Source organism: Macrobrachium rosenbergii, chromosome 52 (assembly GCF_040412425.1).
Source record: "Macrobrachium rosenbergii isolate ZJJX-2024 chromosome 52, ASM4041242v1, whole genome shotgun sequence".
Lineage (NCBI taxonomy): Eukaryota > Metazoa > Arthropoda > Malacostraca > Decapoda > Palaemonidae > Macrobrachium > Macrobrachium rosenbergii.
In genome coordinates this window covers 7,203,533-7,228,358 of record NC_089792.1, presented here as the reverse complement: position 1 = coordinate 7,228,358, position 24,826 = coordinate 7,203,533, and the positions used below count along the sequence as shown (strand labels likewise).

General features: G+C 46.6%; 1 protein-coding gene and 2 non-coding genes across 3 annotated transcripts in view; all 3 read left to right on the top strand.

Moving 5' to 3' along the window:
- The window catches only part of LOC136833663 (2-oxoadipate dehydrogenase complex component E1), a 155,795-nt gene that overhangs the window by 8,933 nt on the left and 122,036 nt on the right, over positions 1–24,826 (top strand). The window contains exons 3-4 of the mRNA XM_067095831.1: positions 22,688–22,856; positions 23,533–23,752. Of these exons, the coding sequence (XP_066951932.1) occupies positions 22,688–22,856; positions 23,533–23,752 (389 nt within the window). The remainder of the gene's footprint in view (positions 1–22,687; positions 22,857–23,532; positions 23,753–24,826) is intronic.
- On the top strand, positions 10,932–11,036 carry LOC136834016 (U6 spliceosomal RNA). The gene has a single exon (XR_010851650.1). It is a non-coding gene; the product is annotated as a U6 spliceosomal RNA (small nuclear RNA).
- LOC136833999 (5S ribosomal RNA) lies at positions 18,588–18,706 on the top strand. Its single transcript, XR_010851642.1, has one exon. It is a non-coding gene; the product is annotated as a 5S ribosomal RNA (ribosomal RNA).

The following is a 24,826-nucleotide window of genomic DNA, read 5'->3' as shown; positions in this document are numbered from 1 at the left end:
CTCAAGAGCCGAACGGTGGCTGTCTTCTCGGACAACACGACAGCAATCTCGTATTTGAGACGTGGGGGGGTCCGCTCAGTCGTTCTCAACGATATAGCTCAGAGAATCTTGAGATGGACAGAGACCTTGCAGATCTCTCTCCGCCCTCAGTTTGTTATGGGTCGCTGCAACGTGATTGCAGATGCTCTCTCAAGACCCAACCAAATCATAGGGTCAGAATGGACGCTGGACATGGAAGTTTTCAACAAGCTAAGGAGGAGATGGCCAGTGAACATAGACCTGTTTGCAACATCGCTAAATCACCGTTGATGTTTATATTGCGCCAACCTCGGACCCTATGGCTGTGTGGGGTGGATGCGATGTTATACCCGTGGGACAATCTTCAGGCTTACGCTTTTCCCCCTTGCAATGATCCGCCAGGTGATCAACAAGCTGAAGTCTTCCACCAACTGTCAGCTAACTCTAATTGTTCCACTATGGCTTCAAAGGGAGTGGTTCCCAGATTTGATGGAACACCTTCTGGAACCACCTGTTCCTCTTCCACCCAGACGGAACCACCTTCGTCAACCTCATGTGCACAGGTTCCACAGAAATCCCCGAATGCTTCGTCTTCATGCGTGTCGACTCTTCAGCGATTCGCGACAGCCTCAGGGTTCTCTTCTAGAGTGGCTAAGGTCCTTAGCCACTGCAGAAGAAAATCTTCTTTAGCCTCTTATCAATCTAAGTGGAAAGTCTATAGAGGTTGGTGCACGAGGCAAGGACATTCTATTTCGCGCCCTTCCATTCCTAAGGTTACGAATTCTTTCTGTGGTTATGGGAGCATCGTCATTTCTCTGTCCCTACCATTAAGGCTTACAGGTCTATGCTTTCAGCAGTTTTTAGATTTAAGCTACCTTCCATCAGCTCAGACCTGGCCATCAGAGATCTCATTAAAGCCTTTATATACAAGCTCCTAGGAAGGCTTCCTCCTTCCCCTTCTTGGGATCTTAATGTGGTTTTGCAAGACCTCATGTCTTCTAAATATGAACCCTTGGCATCAAAGGACCTAAGGATCATGACGAAGAAGGTCCTCTTTTTTAGTAGCCTTAGCCACAGCTAAAAGGGTCGGTGAGCTCCAAGCCCTTTCCTCTTCGGTCCCTTCCTCAGGAGAGGATTTAGTTCTCTCTTATGTCTCCCACTTCATGGCGAAAGACGGAATCGGCTAGTAAGCCTGTTCCCAGGTCTTTTATCCTGAAGTCCTCAGAGACTTTGCGGTGATCTCCTGAGGGTTCACCTCTTTGTCCAGTTAGGGCATTGTCTATTTATCTAGACAGGACTAAGGACCTGTTCCCGCGTCCAAGTGTCCTATTTATTTCTCCTAAGAGACCCAGGAAGAGCATTTCAAAAATGCCATTTTTTGTTCCTGAGAACTTACCTGTGCTGGAGCATATATATATAGCTGTATTCTCCCAGGGCCCGACAGAATTCCAAAACTCATAGCACACTAGTGGGGCCAGGTGGTTAAATACCCATTCCCGCCGCTGGGAGGTGGGTATCAGGAACCATTCCCATTTTCTATTCAGATTTTCTGTCGCCGGTACTGTCAACAACTGTTTTCAGTACCTTTTGTTGCTTTGGATTTAATTAAAACTCGTTTTATTTTCCACTTTATAGTATTCTATTTGACTTTTATTTTTACTTTGGATTGTGGATTGGCATACGCTTTTGTGGAATTTGCTTTTTTGATTGCTCTTTGGATGATGTCTGGATCTAGTTATGCTAGCTTCAGAGTATGTTGTGTGAATGAGTTTACAGGTGAGGCTAAGAAAGTTTAGGGCTAGATCCTCACTTTATATGCATGAGGTGTAGGGGCAGGTTTGCTTGATAAATGATCGCTTACAAGGAGTCCCACCCTGCTAATTTATTAGTTCAGGATTTCATTCTCGGACTAATAGTGCTCCTTTTTGCATCTGGAAGATGGCTAACAAATATTATCTATTGCAGAAGGTGCATAGATTGAGCGAGCAGGGTGAAGCGATCTTCATAAAGAAGAAACAATAGTAACGCTGGGTCAGTCAAAGTGGTGTTGCCGTGAAAACGGACTCTAAGGGATTGTGGACGCTGAAGAGGATATGTCCAATAAAGTTTTACCAGAAACTGACTATTGTTGTTACAACAAAATCAAACACTTATGGAGTTATTAATTAAAGAAATGTAAGGTTTGTTTTTGGAGATAGTCTACCGAGAGCAGCGGGACTAGAGGACGTCATAACGGCAAATGGCTGCCTCCTAGTAAAAAGTAAACAAACGCTTTCGACTCAGTTTCAAAGTAGCACGAAACGCGTTATGCCATAATTTACTCAGGTCGGTATCAAACATTAGTTTTAGTCAGGGTGAGGAGATAACCTACCATAATTTTAGTTAAAACGACGAGAATAGGTTTTATCTGTTTTGATTTAAATCTACCTGCCTAACGTTGTTGAGCCAAATTCTAGTACTCGTAGGCTAAGCGGGAGTTGAGACTTCCCAAGTAAAGTAGCCTATTTCACAATATATTGACTGGGGCCTTTCTGTCAGAGAATGCTTTGTCTCCCAGTCGTGCTCAACTGCAGCTCGCTGGATCGCCATCGTGACGCTCTGCTGCAGCGTGACGCTCCGCAAGAGCAGCTAGATCTGGGCGCTTGTAGCTGCTCGTCAGGAATAAATCCTCTTTTGCTGCCGTGCAGGACGCCTGGCTGGACCGCCATCGACGCTTCCGCATCCCTCAGCTATCCTGGACGCTTCTGTAGCTGCTCGTCAGGGATCCTCTCGCTGCCGTGGAGACGCCAATGGACACTCTCCATGCTTGACGCTGCAGGCTATCCTGACGCCGCAGCAACTTGTGTCGCTGGGCTTACGCCTCGCTTTGCCGGCAGGACGCTCCATATGTTCAGGCTCGCCAGTGACCGCCAACGTGACAGCAAGCAGCTATCCTGGACGCTTCTGTAGCTTGCTCGTCCTCTGCCCTCAGAAATACGCTTGCACGCCGCTTGACTGCATTTTCGCTCAGGACTATCCTGGAGGCTTCTGTTTTGTCAGGGCGCTTCTCAGCTGCCGTGCAGGGCGCCAGCTGGTCCGCCATCGTGACGCGCTCCGCAAGCAGCTATCCTGGGCGCTTCTGTAGCTGCTCGTCAGACGCTCCTCTCGCTGCCGTGCAGGACGCCGATGGACTCTCGAGGACGCCTCTTTTTGCTCGCATATTGAAGCTTCAGAGCAATCAAAGTCTGCGTCGGGAAGCGTAGATCCCATCTGCGTGTTGGACTGCAAGGCCTTCGTTTTCTCCCATTGAAGAGGAGAAGTCTCTTTGAGTCGGAGCCTGCAGTCCTGGAGCAGCCTCCCCTAACTTCCTCGCTTCACGGACTACCAGGTGTTAGCCGGCCTTTCTTAAGGACTTGTTTGTCAAATAACAAGTTTCAAACCCTCAGCCCACTCTCTCTCCTCCTTCGCTGTTTGCTTCGTCCTAGATCCAGGAGAGCGCTGGGTTTGTCAAGATGACTTCGTCTCTGGCGACGAAGAAGGCCTTCAAGAAGGTTAACACCTGGATGGAGGAAGGAAGACCCAAAAAGACTTCTTTTGCCCTGCCTCCGTCAAGCTGAGCGGCAAGGCAGGTATGTGGTAAGAGACCGGGAGGACGTCGGCTCAAGAGTTCCTTCGTTGTCCCAGGGAGACTTTTTAGCTTGGTCGACGCTTTAGAAGGTCCTCCTGTCGGCTGCCAAAGTGTCCTGGACTATGTCGGAGACGGATCACCATTTGAAAGGACTGTTTCAACCATGGAGGTCTTCAATTTCCTGGACTGGTGTTTGGGGGCTCTAGACGTCAGGATTAGGAGTCCCACTCGATCTGCCTGGGGAGCTGTCCAGCGTGTTGAACTGCATGGACAAGGCAGTCAGGGATGGCTCAGAGGAACTGGCTTCCCTTTTTGTACGGGCCTTTTGAAGAAGAGGGCCTTGTACTGTAACTTTACAGCCTATGGCCCTACCAAACGGCCATACCACGTTGAATTGTCGCTTCTCTCATTTGATCAGCGAAGCAAACGTTGGAATTACTTGGATGGGTGACCGCCTGGGAACACCAGATGCCTTTGGCGTCATCAAAGTCAGTTTCCCGTCGCAGAGGTCTTTGCTGTTCTCCCCGTTTAAAGCCATCTCTTCCCCCAGTCCTTGTTCAAGGATCTCTCCTCCAGCTTTAAGGAGGCCACTCAAGACCTCTTGGCCCACTCTGTCAAGGCGCCCGGCAGTCCCTTTGATGTCGTTGTCGGGCCAGACCTCCAGGAAGTAGAAGCCCTTTCGTGGAGGAGCTTCTTCCTGTTATCTTCTCCCGAGGTAGAGGTCTTTTCAGAGAAGCGGAGCCCCGCCTAAACCTTGGGGCAGGAAGTGATTTGCAGCGCCTCCAGACACCTGTAGGAGCCAGGCTTCTTTCGTTTGCGAGAGCCTGGAGAGTAAGAGGGGCAGACATGGTCCCTTGAAGTTATCGAGAGAGGATACAAGATCCCATTTCTCGACTCACCACTTCTGTGCACAAAAATACCCAGGATCTGTCGTCCTCATTCCTTCAAGAGAAGCAACAGATCCTTTATTTCGAAATAATATTAGAGCAAATGCTCGAGAAGAGAGCTGTGGAGCAAGTCCTGGAGCTGGACTCCCCAGGATTCTACAACCGACTGTTCCTAGTTCCAAAGCAGTCGGGAGGATTGAGACCAGTCCTTGATGTCAGTAGACTGAACCGCTTCATGGTGAAGGAGAAGTTCACGATGGAGACGTCCCAGTCTGTTTTAGGAGCATTAAGACCAGGAGATTCGATGGTCGCTCTGGACTTACAGGACGCTTACTTTCACGTTCCCATACATCCCCAGTCGAGGAAGTATTTGAGGTTTGTACTAGGGGACGAGTGTTTCAATGCAGAGCTCTTTGCTTCGGGCTAAGCACAGCTCCCATGATCTTCACGATTTATCATGAGAAATGTGGCGAGATGGCTTCACTTGGCGGGTATTCGTCTCTCGCTTTACCTGGCCGATTGGCTCATCCGAGCCTCTTCACAGTCAAGGTGTCTGGAGGACCTGAATGCGAATTTAGAGTTGACAAAGTCCCTAGGACTTCTAGTGAACGAAGAAAAAGTCCCATCTGATCCAGACGCAGTCCATCGTCTATCTGGGGATTCAGATGGATTCAGTGGCTTTTCAAGCTTTTCCATCCCAGGAACGACAGTAGCAATGCTTAGAAAAAGTCTCATCCTTCCTAAGGAAGGAAATATGCTCGGTGAGGGAATGGATGAGTTTGCTGGGGACCATTTCCTCTCTGGAGAAGTTTGTTTCCTGGGAAGACTTCATCTCAGGTTGCTTCAGTTTTTCCTGGCGGAAAACTGAATAGACAAGGAGAATCTAGAGGAGACCCTGAAGATCTCTCCCGTTTTCAAGATTCACCTGAGGTAGTGGCTCGACCCCTCGAGGTTGGCATTAAGGGGTTTCTCTATGCCTTCAGAGCCCCGACCTGGTGTTGTTTTCCCACGCTCCCAGGGAGGGATGGGGAGCAACACTAGGAGGGGAGAAAGTGTCAGGCACCTGGAGAGGGGAACAGGTGTCCTGGCACATCAATCTCAAGGAATTAGGGGCGATCCTGCTGGCCCTTCAATCCTTCGAGAGCCAAGTGTCAGGCCGAGTCGTACAAGTAAATTCAGACAACTCCACAGCCCTGGCATTCCTCAAGAAACAGGGAGGAACTTGTTCCCGGTCCCTGTTCGCCCTGGCATAGGAGATCCTGCTTTGGGCCCATGCGCGGGGATCACGATCCTTGCGAGGTTCGTTGCAGGAGTGGAGAATATCCGCGTTGGACCTTCTCGGTCGACAGCGGCAGCTTCTGGGACCGAGTGGACCCTTCACGAGGAAGTATGTCAGGAGCTGTGGAGGTTATGGGGACGTCCCTTGGTAGATCTGCTCAGGCAGCCCCATTTCGAAAAGGTACCTCAAAACTTCCCTGCTCTGAGTCTAACTGCATTCAGACTATCAGCCGACAACAAGGATCTTCACGATCTCTTGAGATCCTTTGAGACTGTCAAGGTACCTCATTCCAGGACGCCTCCCTGGAACCTGGATGTCGTCCTAAATTTTTTATGTCAAATACCTTTTGAGCCTCTTTCTTTGGCGTCTCAAGAATGTGACAAGGAAGGTTTTTTTTTCCTAACTGCTCTGCCTACGGCAACCCCAGTTAGTGAACTTCAGGCTATCAATAATCATGTAGGTTTTAGAGGCCATAATGCAGTATGTTCTCTAAGCCGTATGTTCTTGCTAAACGAAACTCCCGTCTCACCCTTGGCCCAGGACCTTCGAGATTAAGGGTATGACGGAAATTCTCGGACATGAACCAGAAAGAGTCATGTGTCCTGTCAGGGCTCTCAAATTTTATTTGCAGAAGACTTGGGAAAGTCGAGGTCCTTCGGACAGTCTGTGGTGCTCTGTCAAGAGGCCGGATTTGCCTCTTTCTAAGAATGCACTGGCGTTTTTTTAGAAGCACCATTTTAGACGACTTTCCGACGTTCAAGACAGTGACTTGAGTCTTTTGAAGTTAAGGCTCACGGTTAGAGCCATTGCAACCTCGGTGGCTTTCCAGAAGAACATGTCCCTTTGCGATCTTCTGGGTACCACCTTCTGGCGGAAGAATTAGAAAACTGTTCGCCTTAGTACATTACTTGCGGGGACGTGAAGACGACATACCTCCTCACTGCTATTCGCTAGGACCATACGTTTTGCACTCCAGATCGGCCCCATAACACTTCTAGGCCTGGACCTCTGTCGGACTCCCAGGACCAGGGAGAGGGCAAGTCAAAGCCACAGGAGGGTTACTACGGGGCTTCCCACCGATCTGGCGTCCCTTCGGCAGGACCTGTTGTCGCTTCTGCAGACACAGTGTTGCGGGCAGGAGCGATTCTCATCCTATCCTTTAGAGGTTAGGAAGTATATTTTAATCTTGATTTTGTTTTTTTACGTCAGATCCGTCCCATAACGCTCTTCTAGGCCTGGACCTCTGTCGGACTCCCAGGACCAGGGAGAGGGCATGTCAAAAGCCGCAAGAGGGTTAAGGGGCTTCCCGATCTGGTGTCCTTTTGGCAGGACCTGTTGACGCTCTAGGTCAGGTGGTTGGTCGATTGCTCCTTTGCCCTCACAGTATGGCCTTATGATCTAGTCCCATTGTGGTCACGCCCCAAGGACAGATCATCTAGAACTCACCAGCTATATAGGTCACTACCTTGCTGGAGACTCTAGTAAAGCAGAAGCAGGCTTGGGTGACAGTAATCACGAAGTCAGCTATGCTAACATAGGCCTGGACCTCTGTCGGACTCCCAGGACCAGGGAGAGGGCATGTCAAAGCTGTAAGTTGGTTACGGGGACTTCCCACCGATCTGGCGTCCTTTTTCCTGTTGATGCTCTCTTCAGGTGGTTGGTCAAGATGCTCCTTTGCTCTCACAGTATGGTCTTATGATCTAGTCCCATTGTGGTCATGCCCCCAACTCCAGGGACAGATCATCTAGAACTCACCAGCTATATAGGTCACTACCTTGCTGGAGACTGTAGTAAAGCAGAAGCAGGCTTCGTGACTGTAATCACGAAGTCAGCTATGCTAACAAGTAAGGGAACAAAGGCGTCAATCGCCTACATATATTTGTTTCCTAAATCCTATTCTGTCTCTTCCCACCTCCAATGGTGGGATTCAGCTATATATATATCTGACAGGTAAGTTGCATGAACAAAATGATATTTTAATGATAAAATAAAGTTTGTTCATACTTACCTGGCAGATATATATAATCATAGTGCCCACCCTCCTCCCCTCAGGAGACAGTGGCACTAGAAAATCTGAATAGAAAATGGGAATGGTTCCTGATACCCGCCTCCCAGCGGCGGGAATGGGTATTAACCACCTGGCCCCACTGCGTGTGCCGGCTCAGTTTTGGAATTCTGTCGGACTTCGGAGAATACAGCTATATATATATCTGCCAGGTAAGTATGAACAAACTTTATTTTATCATTAAAATATCATATTTTCCTGAGAGATTCCAAAATGGAGCACTATCCAGGGGGTCTTCTCCCAGGGCCATCTGTCAAGGAGAGAGCAGATCTAGTGAAATTTTCAGTTATGCAAGAATTGTATCTGGATTAGATTTGCTAAACATAAGAAAAGCTGGAGAGCACAGAGCATTATTATGGAGATGACTTCTGTCTTTTCTGCATTTTATTTTAAAGATATTTCATGGAGTTTTGAGAAATGGTTGTTCCTCTTTAAACCTTTCTGTTTTAACTCTTCAGGTCATTAATTAATTAACATCATTAGCCCAAATTGCAGCAATATTTATATGGTTAAATATCCTATTAAAGGATTATTATATTTACGTTCTGATTGATTAATAAGAATTCTATTCTGTTAAGAAATTAACTTTCGGATTAAAAATCTGCAATTTCCACAGTAGAGAGTTGGGTTAAGTTGGATCTGATCTAGCCAACCTCAGGACTAGGAACTTGATGACTAGACTGTTTTCATATAAGAGCAAAGTGGATGTAGAGGCTTTTGCCTCCAATTTTACTCATTTTAGACTCATATAAGACAAGAAAACATGTCTAAGGTCAATGGTTGTACTTACACTGTCTATCCCTGAGACATCAGACCTTCTTCCTGTAGCAACCTGACCTCTTTTCGGTTTGCAGAACTCTGAGTCTAGGTGACCAACTCAGAAACAGACTCTTCTATTCTTACCAAGTCAATGAGTAGAATAGTTGATTTAGTCACTAATCAACCTCTAGTATTAGATAAGAGTTCCAGTAAAATTTTTAATCCATCAAGGTAATGCTGGAATGTTGTTTGAAAAATAATTTTCAAAAATTAATTTCAATAAACTTACCTGGATCAGAATCCCACTAGTACCTCCCCTGGCTCTTTTTGGGATTACTGATGATCAGCTGATCTGAAGAAGGGGCCTGATGTACTTCTCCAATGCCTTTTAGTAAGTCGTTACCAGAGGTGATAATTGGTGCTTTTTAGAATTTTTTTTTATGGGTTAGTGGTATTAAGGTGATAATGTTGTAACTGTTGAATCATGAAGGTCAACAGGTTTTTTCAAAAACTGCTGTAAACTGAAGTATCCAGGTAAGTATATTGAAAGTGGACAATTTTAGAATGAAAATTTTTGTTCATGAGACTTACCTGCCAGATATATATATAGCTGTATTCTCCGAAGGTCCGACAGAATTTCAAATTTCCTTGAGTCACACGCAGTGGCCGGTCAGGTGGTTAGTACCCATTCCCGCACGCTGGGATTGGGGGGATCAGGAACCATTCCCATTTTCTATTCAGATTTTCTCTGTCGCCGGACTGTCAACACCTGTTGTCAGTTCCTCCGCCTTTTGGATTTCGAATTTGTTGTCACTTAAGTATTTTGGTTGTTTTTTGGTATTCGACTGGATCTGTGACTTGGCATACGCTCTTTGTGGACCGTTTTTGATTTTGCTTTTGACTTTTCTTATAATTAAGATGTCTTACCTCTAGCTATCGAGTCTGTAGCTTGGGTGAATGTAAGGTGAGGCTATCAAGACTTTGATAGTTCCTCACTCTTTATGTATGATATGTAAGGGTGTTCAATGCTCTGTGATAATCGGTAATGAATGTGTGGGATTGTCTGAGGGTGAGTGGAAGAAATATGAAGCCTATATGCTTAAATTGGAGCGTGATAGGCTGAGGAAATCTTCCTCCTAGAGTGCATCCTGTAGTTGGACAGTCAGGTTTTCTCCTACTAGTAACCCTGTAATAATTTATTACTAACCCTGTAGTTTGTTGCTGCAGAAGGTAGATTGCCTGGCTCTCTAGTTCTTGAGTCAATGCGTGCTCTTGAAACTAAAGTGAATGCAATTCAAACGCATAGTGTTAGTGCTAGTGCCCTAGTGTTGTGGAGGGGGCGTCAGATCGGCCCTATAATGCCTCTAGGCCTGGACCTCTGTCGAACTCCCAGGACCAGGGAGGGGGCATGTCGAAAGCCGCATGAGGGTTACGGGGCTTCCCACCGATCTGGCGTCCCTTCGGCAGGTCCTGATGACGCCACCCAGGCTGCCAGGGATCGTGCTCAGGCACGCATCCTGAAGGATTGCTTCTGTGTCCTCCGACATGTCCTCCCCCACTTGTTTTCTTGGAGCTCTCGGTTGGACTCTCGCCCCTCTTAAGAGAAGCCTAGAGGAGAGGACGCCACGTCCTCTTCCTCTAGACGTTTGTACTCTTTATAAATGAAAGTTTTGTGGAATTCCTCTGCAGAAGAGAATAAAGTGTTTTTCGAATGATCACCTAAACTGACCCCCTGTCGCGCTAAGGCAAGGGCTAGAGCTTCTTCCCTGTGGAAGGAAGTATAACAGTTTCGCCCCTTTCCTTCTCTCAGGTTCAGCCCTTCTCCCGAGAGAGTTGTTTCCAACAATTCCAAGATTTTGTTGGGTTTGCAACAACAGCTGGATGCTCTCATGAACCTTTCAAGATTCCAGGCCGTATTTGCTGCCTGTTAAGAGGTACAGACTTTCACCTTCGTCTCCCGCTTCGGGAACGATACAGAGCGTCTGTCGTCTAGAGAGTGTTTTTAGTGGCTTCCTCTTCGTCTTCCCCCAGTTGAGGTGTTGGCCTTTTCTTGTCTCGCGCCAGGAGCGCTTTGCTCTCTTCGATTGGCTTCACGCTTCACGCGCCTCACCTTTGATGCCTCGGCGCGCTGCCATGATGCTACTGTTCGCTGCGCTTGTGACTCTCTTCTAGTACTTGCCACGGAGCGCGCGATCCACGCCATGACGCCCGCAGCGGGCCGGTAAAGCTTCAAGTCTTGTGTTGACACCGCCCAGTTGTTCATCATGTCGCACAACTACCCGCTTTCATCTGATGTCCTTCTTAATTTAGCCAGTACTTGCTTCGGCAGTAGGTACTATACTAATTGGAACGATACAGAGAAGATTAGCATGGCTCTTGCGCAAGGATGACACGCTAATCGTGAAGAAGTTCCAATTTTTTTTATGTTTACTATTGGCAAGAAACTCTAGTTGAAACAAACTTCTTCGCTCGAGTTATTAAAGGAGTTCCCGCCTGATTGTCGAATCGGAACTACTTTCACCACTCACTCAAGACCCACCAGCTGCGGAAGAACATCCTCTTTCGTCACAGCTTTTGTATGAAGAGAAACTTCTTTCGGTCTTCTTCTTCCTCTGATTATCAGACTCTGGCTTTTTTCTTTAAGGATCTGTTTCCTGAGACTTTTCAACCTTGCTCCTCTCTCTCCACCTTCGCAGTTGTCTTTGTCTTAAGGGGAGCGTTTGACGGGTAAAAATCGGAAATAAAATTTTCTGGGATATTTTATATATGGCATCATACATATCCTGACTATCTTCTCAGAAAGTTTTATTTAAAAATATGTTCGCCACAGTTAGAAGTTATAAACAAAACAGTAACCTATCATAGTCAAATTACATTTTTCATATAATGTAATGATATTGTCAGTATATCGGTGGTAATTTCCTTTAGCTATGAAATAATATCTAATTGCGATCTATGGCAACCCTGTGGACATAGTTCGCATCACTACAGGAATGCCGCAGGGCAGTCAGTGGGGTCAGTCAGTAGCAGCTCAGAGCTTGACTATGGAAAAGGTCGAAAAACCTCAGCCCTGACGCTTGACACTTTTCATTTAGCTTCATTTAGCGAAGAGATATTACTTTGCAGGTCTATTTTTTGGCTTTTCATTATGTCATAAAACATCAAACTGTGTAACGGCAAGCAAATAAATACACAGACCTTGCAAAAATATCGTTTTTCTCAAAACTAAAGTTATCAAACATTCAAACTGCATCTCCTTCATAACGCTTGCACCGATCTCAGATACAAAAAGTAAACGAAAGCTAAATGTTTGCATAACAAAGGGGCTTCCATGGGAAGCAACACGAGACCCGCACCACGAGAAGAGGTTTTTTCCAAGGAATGTCACTTCCAAGAGAGGCGGCAAGTGACTCCCTTCATCTCCAGACTGCCAGTGCAACCAGGCTTCATTTTGCACAAGCCTGGAAAGAGTGAGGGGCAGACGTTTGGTCCCTCCTACTGTTAGAGAGAGGTTACTTGATTCCCTTCCTGTCTCCTCTTTTTTTTTTGTTTCTCCCAACTGCCTTCCTGTCAAACAGAAAATTGTTTGACCTGCTCGAACAGATGTTCGAGAAGAGAGCAGTGGAACAGATCTTGACACAAAATTCCCGGGATTTTACTACAGATTGTTTCTAGTCCCAAAACTTCCAGTAGGCTGGAGACCCGTCTTGGACGTCAACAGGTCGAACAACTTGGTCCATTTGAAGGAAAAGTTCAAGATGGAGACCTCGCAGTCAATTTTAGGAGCCCTTCATCCCGGGATTGGATGGTATCTTTGGATCTCCAAGATACTTATCTTCACGCCCCAATTCATCCACGTTCGGTGAAGTATCTCAGGTTGTCTTGGGGACTAGACGTACCAGTTCAGGGCTCTCTGCTTTGGACTCTGCACAACGGCCATACCACGTTGAAAACACCGCTGTCCGATCAGCGGTTTAAGCAACGTTGGGTCTGGTCAGTACTTGATGGTTGACCGCCTGGGAACACCAGATGCTGTTGGCGTCACATTTTGCAAAGGGTTTTACACGAAAAAACGTTGCGATGCAGTTGCATCTGTCGCACGTCAGGATCTCACTCTACTTGGACGACTGGTTGATTCCGTTTAAATTCAGCAGAAGGTATCTGGAGGACCTTCAGTTGACTCTGCAACTCGTGAAGTCCCTGGGACTTCTGGTCTGTGGAGAAGTCGCAGCTGATCCCCTCACTGTCCATTGTGTCTGGGAATTCAGATCTATTCAGATTTTATAGCGTCTCCGTCGCAAGAACGGCAACTTCTATGTACGAAAAAAGTTTCGGCCTTCTTGGAAAAGGAAACATGCTAGGTGAAGGAAGGAATGAGTCTGCTGGGGACCATTTCCTCGCTGGAGAAGTTTGTTTTCTGGGGAGTCTGCTGCATCTCAGGCCTCTTCAGTTCTTTTGTTGGAGAACTGACAAAGCAAGGAAGACTTGAAAGAGGAATTGAGAATTCTTCCTTCCATATAAAGAGGATCTGTGGTGGTGGCTCGATCCAACGGAATTGGGAGAAAGGATCTCCTCAAGCTTGAAACCCCAACCTAGTGTTGTTTTTCCGGCGGGTCATCAACAGGTTGGGGGCAACACTAGAGGAGAGGAAGTGTTAGGAACCTGGAGAGAGGAACAGGTGTCCTGGCACATCAACTTCAAAGATTTGGCGGCTATCTTTAGCTCTCCAATTCTTCGAGGTCCAAGTTTGCAATCACAGTTCTAGCAAACTCGGACAATACTACTTGTTCCCTGTTCAGCCTTGCAAGAGAGATTATTCTTTGAGCCTATGCTCGCAACATTTCGATTCTCACAAGTTTTGTTGCAGGGGTCGAAAATGTTCGAGCAGACCTGCTCTGTTGGCGCCATCAACTCCTGCCGAAGGAATGGACCCTTCATCAGGAGGTTTGCCAAGATTTTTGGAAATTTTGGGGTCGCCATCTTGTGGATATTTTCACGACCTCAAGAACAGCGAGGCTCCTCTCTAAAGCTCATCTGTACTCGACCCAGGGGCAGTTTGCGATAGATGCTCTTCCCTGGGATTGGACGGTCTAGATGTTTATGCCTTTTTCCCCGTTCAAAATTCTGGGAGAAGTCATACGCAAGTTCTCGGCCTCACAAGGAACGAGGATGACTCTCATCCCCATGTTTTGGCCTTCAACCACTGGTTCTCGGAGTTTCTCTTCTGGTTGGTAGACGTTCCCAGGACCCTTCCTATGAGAGCAGACCTGCTCATACAAACCCCACTTCATTTATATCTTTGAATCTCCCCGCTCTGAACCTGACTGCTTCAGACTATCGAGAAACTTGGTCAGAGCGAGGGGTTTTTCTGGCCAGGTGGCACGGGCCATCGCTAGAGCCAGAAGTTCTTCATCAAAGGATATATCTAGCAGAAGTGAGCAACCTTCAAAGGTTGGTGCAGAAAGAAGGGCTTTTCCTCTTCCTCTATCACTGTGAGCCAAATTGCTGATTTTCTCCTTTATTAAGAGAAAAACTCGATATAGCAGTTCCAACTATCAAGGTTATCGGAGCATGCTTTCCTTGTATTCAGACACAGAGGATTAGCTTTGTCTGACAATAAGGACCTCCACGATCTCTGAGATCTTTTGAAGACGTCCAAGGTTCCTCAGCTGATTTCCCCTGCTTGGAACTTGGATGTTGTGCTCAAGTTTTTGATGTTTAGTCCTTTGAGCCTCTTACTCTGCATCTCTTAAGGATGTTACTCTAGAAAACAGTCATTCCTCATTGCTCTGGCGGTGAAGAGAGTGAGAGAAGTTCAGGCTGGTCATGTGGGCTTCAAGGAACACAATGCTGTCTATTCTTTAAGCCCTAAGTTCTTGGCTAAGAATGATAGGTCTTCTAACCCTTGGCCTAGACACTTTGAAATTAAAGGTTTAGCAGACCTTATTGGACAGGAACCTGAGGGAGTTCTATGTCCAGTTAGAGCTCTCAAAGTACTACCTTAAAAGAACACAGGACACTCGTGGTCCCTTGGATGTTTTATGGTGTTCTGTGAGGCAACCAGTTAAACCTATGTCGAAGAATGCACTGGCATTCTTCATTAGGAATGTCATTAAGGACGCACACTCTTGTTGTGACGACTCCAACTTCAAGTTGTTGAGAGTTAACGCTCACGAGGTGAGGGCAGTTGCTACCTCCATGGCGTTCAAGAAAAATATGGTACTCAGTGACATTTTTAGTGCCACATTTTGGCGAAGTCAATTCGGTGTTTGCCTCACACTCTTGGCAAGATGTTTAGGTAGCATACGAAAATTGCTTTTCTCTGGGACCATACATTGCTGCTTCAGCAACCTTGGGGACAGGGGTGTAACTCTGATCCTATCCCCTTTTTAATTGTGTTTTTAATTGTGTTGTTGGGTTTTTACTGGTTGGAGGCAGTCTTCCCAATCTTTTGCAAACTAACGCTTTAGGTGTTGGTTAGGTGGTTAGTAATGCTCTTTTGTCCTCTTTGTATGGGCTATGATCTAGTCACATTGTGGTCACGCCCCGTTGACAGATCATCTAGAAGTCGCCAGCTATATAGGTCACTACCTTGCTGGGGTCTCTAGTAAAGCAGAAGCAGACTAGAGTGACAGTAACCACTCAGTCAGCTACGCTATCAGATAAGGAACCAAAATAATTTTACCAATAATTGGTTTTTTTCCTAATTCTTGGCTGTCTCTACCCCCTCCAAAGGTGGTATTCAGCTATATATATATCTGGCAGGTAAGTCTCATGAACAAAATGATATTTTAATGATAAAATAAAGTTTGTTCATACTTACCTGGCAGATATATATATTTATATTGCCCTCCCTCCTCCCCTCAGGAGACAGTGGCGTTAGAAAATCTGAATAGAAAATCTCAATGGTTCCTGATACCCGCCTAAAAGCGGCGGGAATGGGTACTAACCACCTGATATTTCCTTCCTTTACTGAAATTTGAAATTTGTCGGACCTTTTGCGGAGAATACAGCTATATATATATCTGCCAGGTAAGTATGAACAAACTTTATTTTATCATTAAAATATCATTTTTTATGTATTATTCATGATTATGAATTGTGACCTGGTCATTTCTGTCTTGTCTTTCTTTTCCTTTTTCATAACAGTGTATTTAAATTGATCTAAATGAAAATTGATCCCTGATCCCATTTTCTGCTGAGATTGTTACCAGATTTTTTTTATTTTTAACAACTGTTGAAGCACCAGTATGAGTGAATACTGTGAGATACTGTATAGATTAGAACAGTTTAAACTGATGCTGTGATAGCATTTAGGATATTTTAGTACTGTTGGATACATATTGTCAGTTGAGAGGTTATGTTGCATTATTTAGTGGAACTTGGGTTTTGTGAAATTCAAATACTCAAAGATGCAATGCATTAACTGTTGCCTTAATTACAATTGAACCAGTATTGTTATTTTAATGTTTGTTCATGCAACTTACCTGTCAGATATATATATAGCTGTATTCTCCGAAGTCCGACAGAATTCCAAAAACTCGCGGCACACGCAGTGGGGCCAGGTGGTTAATACCCATTCCCGCCGCTGGGAGGCGGGTATCAGGAACCATTCCCATTTTCTATTCAGATTTTCTCTGTCGCCGGTACTGTCAACAACTGTTTTCAGTACCTCCGTCTTTGGATTTCGTAAACTCGTTATTTTCCACTTAAGTATTCTATTTGACTTTTGGTTTTTGTCTTTGGATTGTGGATTGGCATACGCTTTTGTGGAATTTGCTTTTGATTGCTCTTTGGATGATGTCTGGATCTAGTTATGCTAGCTTCAGAGTATGTTGTGTGAATGAGTTTAAGGTGAGGCTACCGAAAGTTTCGGTAGATCCTCACTTTATATGCATGAGGTGTAGGGGGCAGGTTTGCTTGATAAATGATCGCTTACTTTGCCTCCCACCCTGCTAATTTATTAGTTCAGGATTTCATTCTCGCACTAATAGTGCTCCTTTTTGCATCTGGAAGATGGCTAACAAATATTATCTATTGCGAAGGTGCATAGATTGAGCGAGTCAAGCGATAATAAAGAAGAAACAATAGTAACGCTGGGTCAGTCAAAGTGCACGTCGGAAAACGGACTCGTAATTGACGCTGAAGAGGATATGTCCAATAAAGTTTTCGTAACTATGTTGTTACAACAAAATCAAACACTTATGGAGTTATTAAAGGAAATGTAAGGTTTGTTTTTGGAGATAGTCTACCGAGAGCAGCGGGACTAGAGTGACGTCACGTAGGCAAATGGCTGCCTCCTAGTAAAAAAGTAAACAAACGCTTTTCGCAGTTCAAAGTAGCACGGTAAACGTTAAAGATGCCATAATTTACTCAGGTCGGTATCAAACATTAGTTTTAGTCAGGGTGAGGAGATAACCTACCATAATTTTAGTTAAAACGACGAGAATAGGTTTTATCTCATTGAGACTGATTTAAATCTACCTGCCTAACGTAGGCGAGCCAAATTCTAGTACTAAAGGTAGGCTAAGCGGGAGTTGAGACTTCCCAAGTAGGTAGCCTATTTCACAATATATTGACTGGGGGCCTTTCTGTCAAGCATGCTTCGTCTCCCAGTCGTGTTCACACTCGCTGGATCGCCATCGTGACGCTCTGCTGCAGCGTGACGCCCGCAGTAGCAGCTATCCTGGGCGCTTCTGTAGCTGCTCGTCAGGACGCTCCTCTCGCTGCTGCGTGCAGGACGCCGGCTGACCGCCATCGTGACGCCCGCAAGCAGCTATCCTGGACGCTTCTGTAGCTGCTCGTCAGGGCGCTCTCTCGCTGCCGTGCAGGACGCCGGCTGGACCGCCATCGTGACGCTCCGCAAGCAGCTATCCTGGGCGCTTCTGTAGCTGCTCGTCAGACGCCTCCTCTCGCTGCCATGCAGGACGCCGCTGACCACCATCGTGACGCCCGCAAGCAGCTATCCTGGACGCTTCTGTAGCTGCTCGCAGGGACGCTTCTCGCTGCCGTGCAGGACGCTCTGGACCACCATCGTGGCGCTCCGCAAGCAGCTATCCTGGGGCTTCTGTAGCTGCTCGTCAGGCTTCTCGCGCTCTCCAGCTGACCATCGCGCCCGCAAGCAGCTATCCTGGACCTTGTTCAGCTGCAGGGCGCCGATGGACTGGACTCTCGGGAGGACGCCTCTTTGGTTGCTCGGTGAAGCTTCAGAGCAATCAAAGTCTGCGGGAAGCGTAGATCCCATCTTGTTGGACTGCAAGGCCTTCGTTTTCTCCCATTGAAGAGGAGAAGTCTCTTGTGAGTCGGAGCCTGCAGTCCTTGAGCAGCCTCCCCTTCCTCGTCTACGGACTACCAGGTGTTAGCCGGCCTTTCTTAAGGACTTGTTTGGCGACAAGTTTCAAACCCTCGGCCCTCTCTCTCCTCCTTCGCAGTTTGCTTCGTCCTAGACGAGGAGAGCGCGGGGTTTGTCAAGATGACTTCGTCTCTGGCGACGAAGAAGGCCTTCAAGAAGGTTAACACCTGGATGGAGGAAAGGAAGACCCAAGGCAAGACTTCTTTTGCCCTGCCTCCGTCCAAGCTGAGCGGCAAGGCAGGTATGTGGTAAGAGACCGGGAGGACGTCGGCTCAAGAGTTCCTTCGTTGTCCCAGGGAGACTTCGCTAGCTTGGTCGACGCTTTAGAAGGTCCCTCCTGTCGGCTGCCAAAGTGTCCTGGACTATGTCGGAGACGGATCACCATTTGAAAGGACTGTTTCGAACCATGGAGGTCTTCAATTTCCTGGACTGGTGTTTGGGGGCTCTAGACGTCAGGATTAGGAGTCCCGACTCGATCTGCCTGGGGGAGCTGTCCAGCGTGTTGAACTGCATGGACAAGGCAGTCAGGGATGGCTCAGAGGAACTGGCTTCCCTCTTTTGTACGGGCCTCTTGAAGAAGAGGGCCTTGTACTGTAACTTTACAGCCTATGGCCCTACCAGCCAACGGCCATACCACGTTGAAAGCACCGCTTCTCATGCGATCAGCGAAGTTAAGCAACGTTGGGTCTGGTCAGTACTTGGATGGGTGACCGCCTGGGAACACCAGATGCCTTTGGCGTCATACTTTTGCAAAGTCAGTTTCTCCGTCGCAGAGGGCTTTGCTGTTCTCCCCGTTTTTGAGCCATCTCTTCCCCAGTCCTTGTTCAAGGATCTCTCCTCCAGCTTGAAGGAGGCCACTCAAGACCTCTTGGCCCACTCGTCAAGACGCCCGGCAGTCCCTTTGATGTCGTTGTCGGGTCAGACCTCCAGGAAGTAGAAGCCCTTTCGTGGAGGAGCTTCTTCCTCGAGATCTTCTCCCCGAGGTAGAGGTCTTTTCAGAGGCGGAGCCCCGCCTAAACCTTGGGGCAGGAAGTGATTTGCAGCGCCTCCAGACACCTGTAGGAGCCAGGCTTCTTTCGTTTGCGAGAGCCTGGAGAGCAAGAGGGGCAGACACCTGGTCCCTTGAAGTTATCGAGAGAGGATACAAGATCCCCTTTCTCGACTCACCACTTCTGTGCACGTCGCCCAGGGATCTGTCGTCCTCATTCCATCAAGAGAAGCAACAGATCCTTTTCGAGCTATTAGAGCAAATGCTCGAGAAAGAGCTGTGGAGCAAGTCCTGGAGCTGGACTCCCCAGGATTCTACAACCGACTGTTCCTAGTTCCAAAGCAGTCGGGAGGATTGAGACCAGTCCTTGATGTCAGTAGACTGAACCGCTTCATGGTGAAGGAGAAGTTCACGATGGAGACGTCCCAGTCTGTTTTAGGAGCATTAAGACCAGGAGATTGATGGTCGCTCTGGACTTACAGGACGCTTACTTTCACGTTCCCATACATCCCCAGTCGAGGAAGTATTTGAGGTTTGTACTAGGGGACGAGTGTTTCAATGCAGAGCTCTTTGCTTCGGGCTAAGCACAGCTCCCATCTTCACGATTATCATGAGAAATGTGGCGAGATGGCTTCACTTGGCGGGTATTCGTATCTCGCTTTACCTGGCGATTGGCTCATCCGAGCCTCTTCACAGTCAAGGTGTCTGGAGGACCTGAATGCGAATTTAGAGTTGACAAAGTCCCTAGGACTTCTAGTGAACGAAGAAAAGTCCCATCTGATCCCGACGCAGTCCATCGTCTATCTGGGGATTCAGATGGATTCAGTGGCTTTTCAAGCTTTTCCATCCCAGGAACGTCAGTAGCAATGCTTAGAAAAGTCTCATCCTTCCTAGGAAGGAAATATGCTCGGTGAGGGAATGGACGAGTTTGCTGGGGACCATTTCCTCTCTGGAGAAGTTTGTTTCCCTGGGAAGACTTCATCTCAGGCCGCTCCAGTTTTTCCTGGCGGAAAACTGAATAGACAAGGAGAATCTAGAGGAGACCTGAAGATCTCTCCCGTTTTCAAGATTCACCTGAGGTAGTGGCTCGACCCCTCGAGGTTGGCAGAAGGGGTTTCTCTATGCCTTCAGAGCCCCGACCTGGTGTTGTTTTCCTACGCTCCCAGGGAGGGATGGGGAGCAACACTAGGAGGGGGAGAAAGTGTCAGGCACCTGGAGAGGGGAACAGGTGTCCTGGCACATCAATCTCAAGGAATTAGGGGCGATCCTGCTGGCCCTTCAATCCTTGAGCCAAGTGTCAGGCCGAGTCGTATAAGTAAATTCAGACAACTCCACAGCCCTGGCATACCTCAAGAAACAGGGAGGAACTTGTTCCGGTCCCTGTTCGCCCTGGCGAAGGAGATCCTGCTTTGGGCCCATGCGCGGGGGATCACGATCCTTGCGAGGTTCGTTGCAGGAGTGGAGAATATCCGCACGGACCTTCTCGGTCGACAGCGGCAGCTTCTACCGACCGAGTGGACCCTTCACGAGGAAGTATGTCAGGAGCTGTGGAGGTTATGGGGACGTCCCTTGGTAGATCTGCTCAGGCAGCCCCATTTCGAAAGGTACCTCAAAACTTCCCCGCTCTGAGTCTAACTGCATTCAGACTATCAGCCGACAACAAGGATCTTCACGATCTCTTGAGATCCTTTGAGACTGTCAATGTACCTCATTCCAGGACGCCTCCCTGGAACCTGGATGTCGTCCTAAATTTTTTATGTCAAATACCTTCGAGCCTCTTTCTTCGGCGTCTCAAGAATGTGACAAGGAAGGTTTTTTTCCTAACTGCTCTGGCTACGGCGAAGAGAGTTAGTGAACTTCAGGCTATCAATAATCATGTAGGTTTTAGAGGCCATAATGCAGTATGTTCTCTAAGCCGTATGTTCTTGCTAAACGAGAACCCGTCTACCCCTTGGCCCAGGACCTTCGAGATTAAGGGTATGACGGAAATTCTCGGACATGAACCAGAAAGAGTCATGTGTCCTGTCAGGGCTCTCAAATTTTATTTGCAGAAGACTCGGGAAAGTCGAGGTCCTTCGGACAGTCTGTGGTGCTCTGTCAAGAGGCCGGATTTGCCTCTTTCTAAGAATGCACTGGCGTTCTTTTTTAGAAGCACCATTTTAGACGCACTTTCCGACGTTCAAGACAGTGACTTGAGTCTTTTGAAGTTAAGGCTCACGTTAGAGCCATTGCAACCTCGGTGGCTTTCCAGAAGAACATGTCCCTTTGCGATCTTCTGGGTACCACCTTCTGGCGAAGCAATTCGGTGTTCGCTTCACATTACTTGGGACGTGAAGACGACATACGAAGACTGCTATTCGCTAGGACCATACGTTTCCGCACTCCAGATCGGCCCCATAACACTTCTAGGCCTGGACCTCTGTCGGACTCCCAGGACCAGGGAGAGGGCAAGTCGAAAGCCACAGGAGGGTTACGGGGCTTCCCACCGATCTGGCGTCCCTTCGGCAGGACCTGTTGTCGCTTCTGCAGACACAGTGTTGCGGGCAGAGAGCGATACTCATCCTATCCTTTAGAGGTTAGGAAGTATATTTTAATCTTGATTTTGTTTTTTTTACGTCAGATCGGTCCCATAACGCTTCTAGGCCTGGACCTCTGTCGGACTCCCAGGACCAGGGAGAGGGCATGTCGAAAGCCGCAAGAGGGTTACGGGGGCTTCCCCCGATCTGGCGTCCCTTTGGCAGGACCTGTTGACGCTCTAGGTCAGGTGGTTGGTCGTTGCTCCTTTTGCCCTCACAGTATGGCCTTATGATCTAGTCCCATTGTGGTCACGCCCCCGTGGACAGATCATCTAGAACTCACCAGCTATATAGGTCACTACCTTGCTGGAGACTCTAGTAAAGCAGAAGCAGGCTTGGGTGACAGTAATCACGAAGTCAGCTATGCTAACATAGGCCTGGACCTCTGTCGGACTCCCAGGACCAGGAGAGGGCATGTCGAAAGCTGTAAGTTGGTTACGGGGACTTCCCACCGATCTGGCGTCCCTTCGGCAGGTCCTGTTGATGCTCTCGGTCAGGTGGTTGGTCGTTGCTCCTTTTGCTCTCACAGTATGGTCTTATGATCTAGTCCCATTGTGGTCATGCCCCCGTGGACAGATCATCTAGAACTCACCAGCTATATAGGTCACTACCTTGCTGGAGACTGTAGTAAAGCAGAAGCAGGCTTGGGTGACTGTAATCACGAAGTCAGCTATGCTAACAAGTAAGGAACCAAGGCGTCAATCGCCTACATATATTTGTTTCCTAAATCCTATTCTGTCTCTTCCCACCTCCAATGGTGGGATTCAGCTATATATATATCTGACAGGTAAGTTGCATGAACAAAATGATATTTTAATGATAAAATAAAGTTTGTTCATACTTACCTGGCAGATATATATAATCATAGTGCCCACCCTCCTCCCCAGGAGACAGTGGCACTAGAAAATCTGAATAGAAAATGGGAATGGTTCCTGATACCTGCCTCCCAGCGGCGGGAATGGGTATTAACCACCTGGCCCCACTGCGTGTGCCGCGAGTTTTTGGAATTCTGTCGGACTTGGAGAATACAGCTATATATATATCTGCCAGGTAAGTATGAACAAACTTTATTTTATCATTAAAATATCATTTTTATTGACCTTACTCTGGGATTACAGTTTGCAGTATATATATTTCTACAACTGTGTCCTTCCAGAATTTTACCCGAGTTGGATCCAAAGCTCTATGGACTGTTGGATGGCAAGAAGTACAATATGCAGGGTCTGATTGCTGGAGTAAATGAAACATGCGGTTTAGAAGACATTATAAAACTTTTGAAGAAAACATATTGTGGGCACATAGGTGTTGAATTTTGTTATTTACCAGTAAGTATTATAATCATCTTAACCAGGGTATTGAAAGTCCAGTAAAGTGTTTCTCTCTAAGTAATTGTATAGCTTACCTCCTTAAGGCTAGATTCATTTCTGTGATGGGGTATTGAGTAATTAGTGTAAATAATTAATTTAAACAGGTTCTTTCCAAAAACTTCTGTGTCTTCACGCTGAAAAATACTTATCAGTATTTAAAACAATATCAGTGTTCTGACTAGAACCCCAGTGGTTCAGTTTGGAATATAGAATACGTCAAAACACCCCTTCAATAATAGGTCAAATCCAAATGCTTAACACCCCTCTAAAAACACTTAGAACTGCCCATTTTGAAGCTCTAAAATGGCAAGAAAAATTAATGTAAAAATGCTTATCCTGAGTATTTTAAATGGTTTTATCACAAAAAGTGCATTTATTCATGAAAATTATATGAAAATACAGTAATTAGTGATATTTCTCAGTTGGAAAAACTAACAGAATTTTCTTACCTGTGTGATGACTAGATATGTTCCACAGAGAAACCCTTTAATTTTGAGTCCACAAACCATGAGAACCCGATAAGGGTTTTACTTATTTGCTGCCAAGTATTTATCCATAGAAATGCACACTGTAGTATGAAGATAAACTTTTAGAAATAGTGTAACTGTCATACTAGTTCTACATTTAATTGCAGACACAAGAAGAAAGGGAATGGTTTGCATCAGCTTTTGAAGAAGTACTTAATGAAGAACTGGCACCTGAGGAGTGTATTAATCTTGCAAAAGACATGTTGGAGTCCCAAGCTTTTGACAGTTTCTTAGCGAACAAATTTCAGAGTGTCAAGAGGTATGGAGGAGAGGGAGCAGAGTCAATGGTTGGCTTTTTCACTGAAGTATTTAGAGGCTTAGCAGAAGGTTAGTGTGCTCATTCACATTTAGGTCAGTTTGTTCCCTTTTTCCAAGAAAATTTCATTTTTATAGCATGATATATCAGTTATGTTCAAAGGTGAATATTGTATATTCTAAATATGTATCTTGAGACTAATGTTTTCATTCAGTCATAATATAGGTTCCAGAGAAAATGAGTTTCTCTAGTTTGGCCAGATGTTGCCTACTTAGTAGCTCCTGAGACTCCACTGTCAATTCATGTTAGCCTAGAGTATTAAAGCAGAACTTCAAAGATTGAAGGGTTCATTATTAAGAGAGAAGAACACTAAAGTTACTGTAAGGGTACATCTGCTTGCTCCCAAGACCTGACAGTACCTTGAATTTAATTTTGGGAATTCCATTATCCAGCCTCTGTGGTAGAAGTAAGATATCTTTCTCCACTAAAAGTGAAGAGGGACGAAAATGATAAACAGGTACAAGGCCTGATTACAACAATTACAGGGTCACCTTTTTTCTTATGTATGTGCCTTGAATTTAGACGCTTGCTTCTTGGCATCCAGCAGACTCCTTCCATGGGTTCCTGTCTTCTTTGCAGTTGCTTTCCTTTGGGGAAATGCTTCTTGAAGATGGGGGTGGCTGGTTTGTCGTCATTGCTGCTTCCTTCACTGTTGGATGTATGTTTGACACAACGTGCTGCTGTTGCTGGCTGTGCGGGGTCTGCTGCTTTATGTGCTGCATGGACCCCTTTGACCATGACCAAAATTCTTCTATGGGCATGGTACTTTTGGCATCAAGGCTACTGTCTGGCAGGGTAATTTGGTGAGGAGTACTTTCCTCGCCAGATCCAGGGACAACTGACTCGGCTTCCCCACCTCTGGAAGGTATGATGAGTTGTCGCAGCTGCTTATACACGTGCGATGGTCACTCGTCGCCTATTGGTGTCCCTACGTGGTTCAGGAGCTTCTTCGCTCTCTGGGCATGCTGAAAGATGACTTCAGCTGGTCCTTCAGGATGTCGTATGTTACTGGGGTGTCTAGTTTCTGGAGCCATACTGCTATTTGTTCAAGTACGTCATCTGGCAGGAGTCTAAGGGCTGCATCT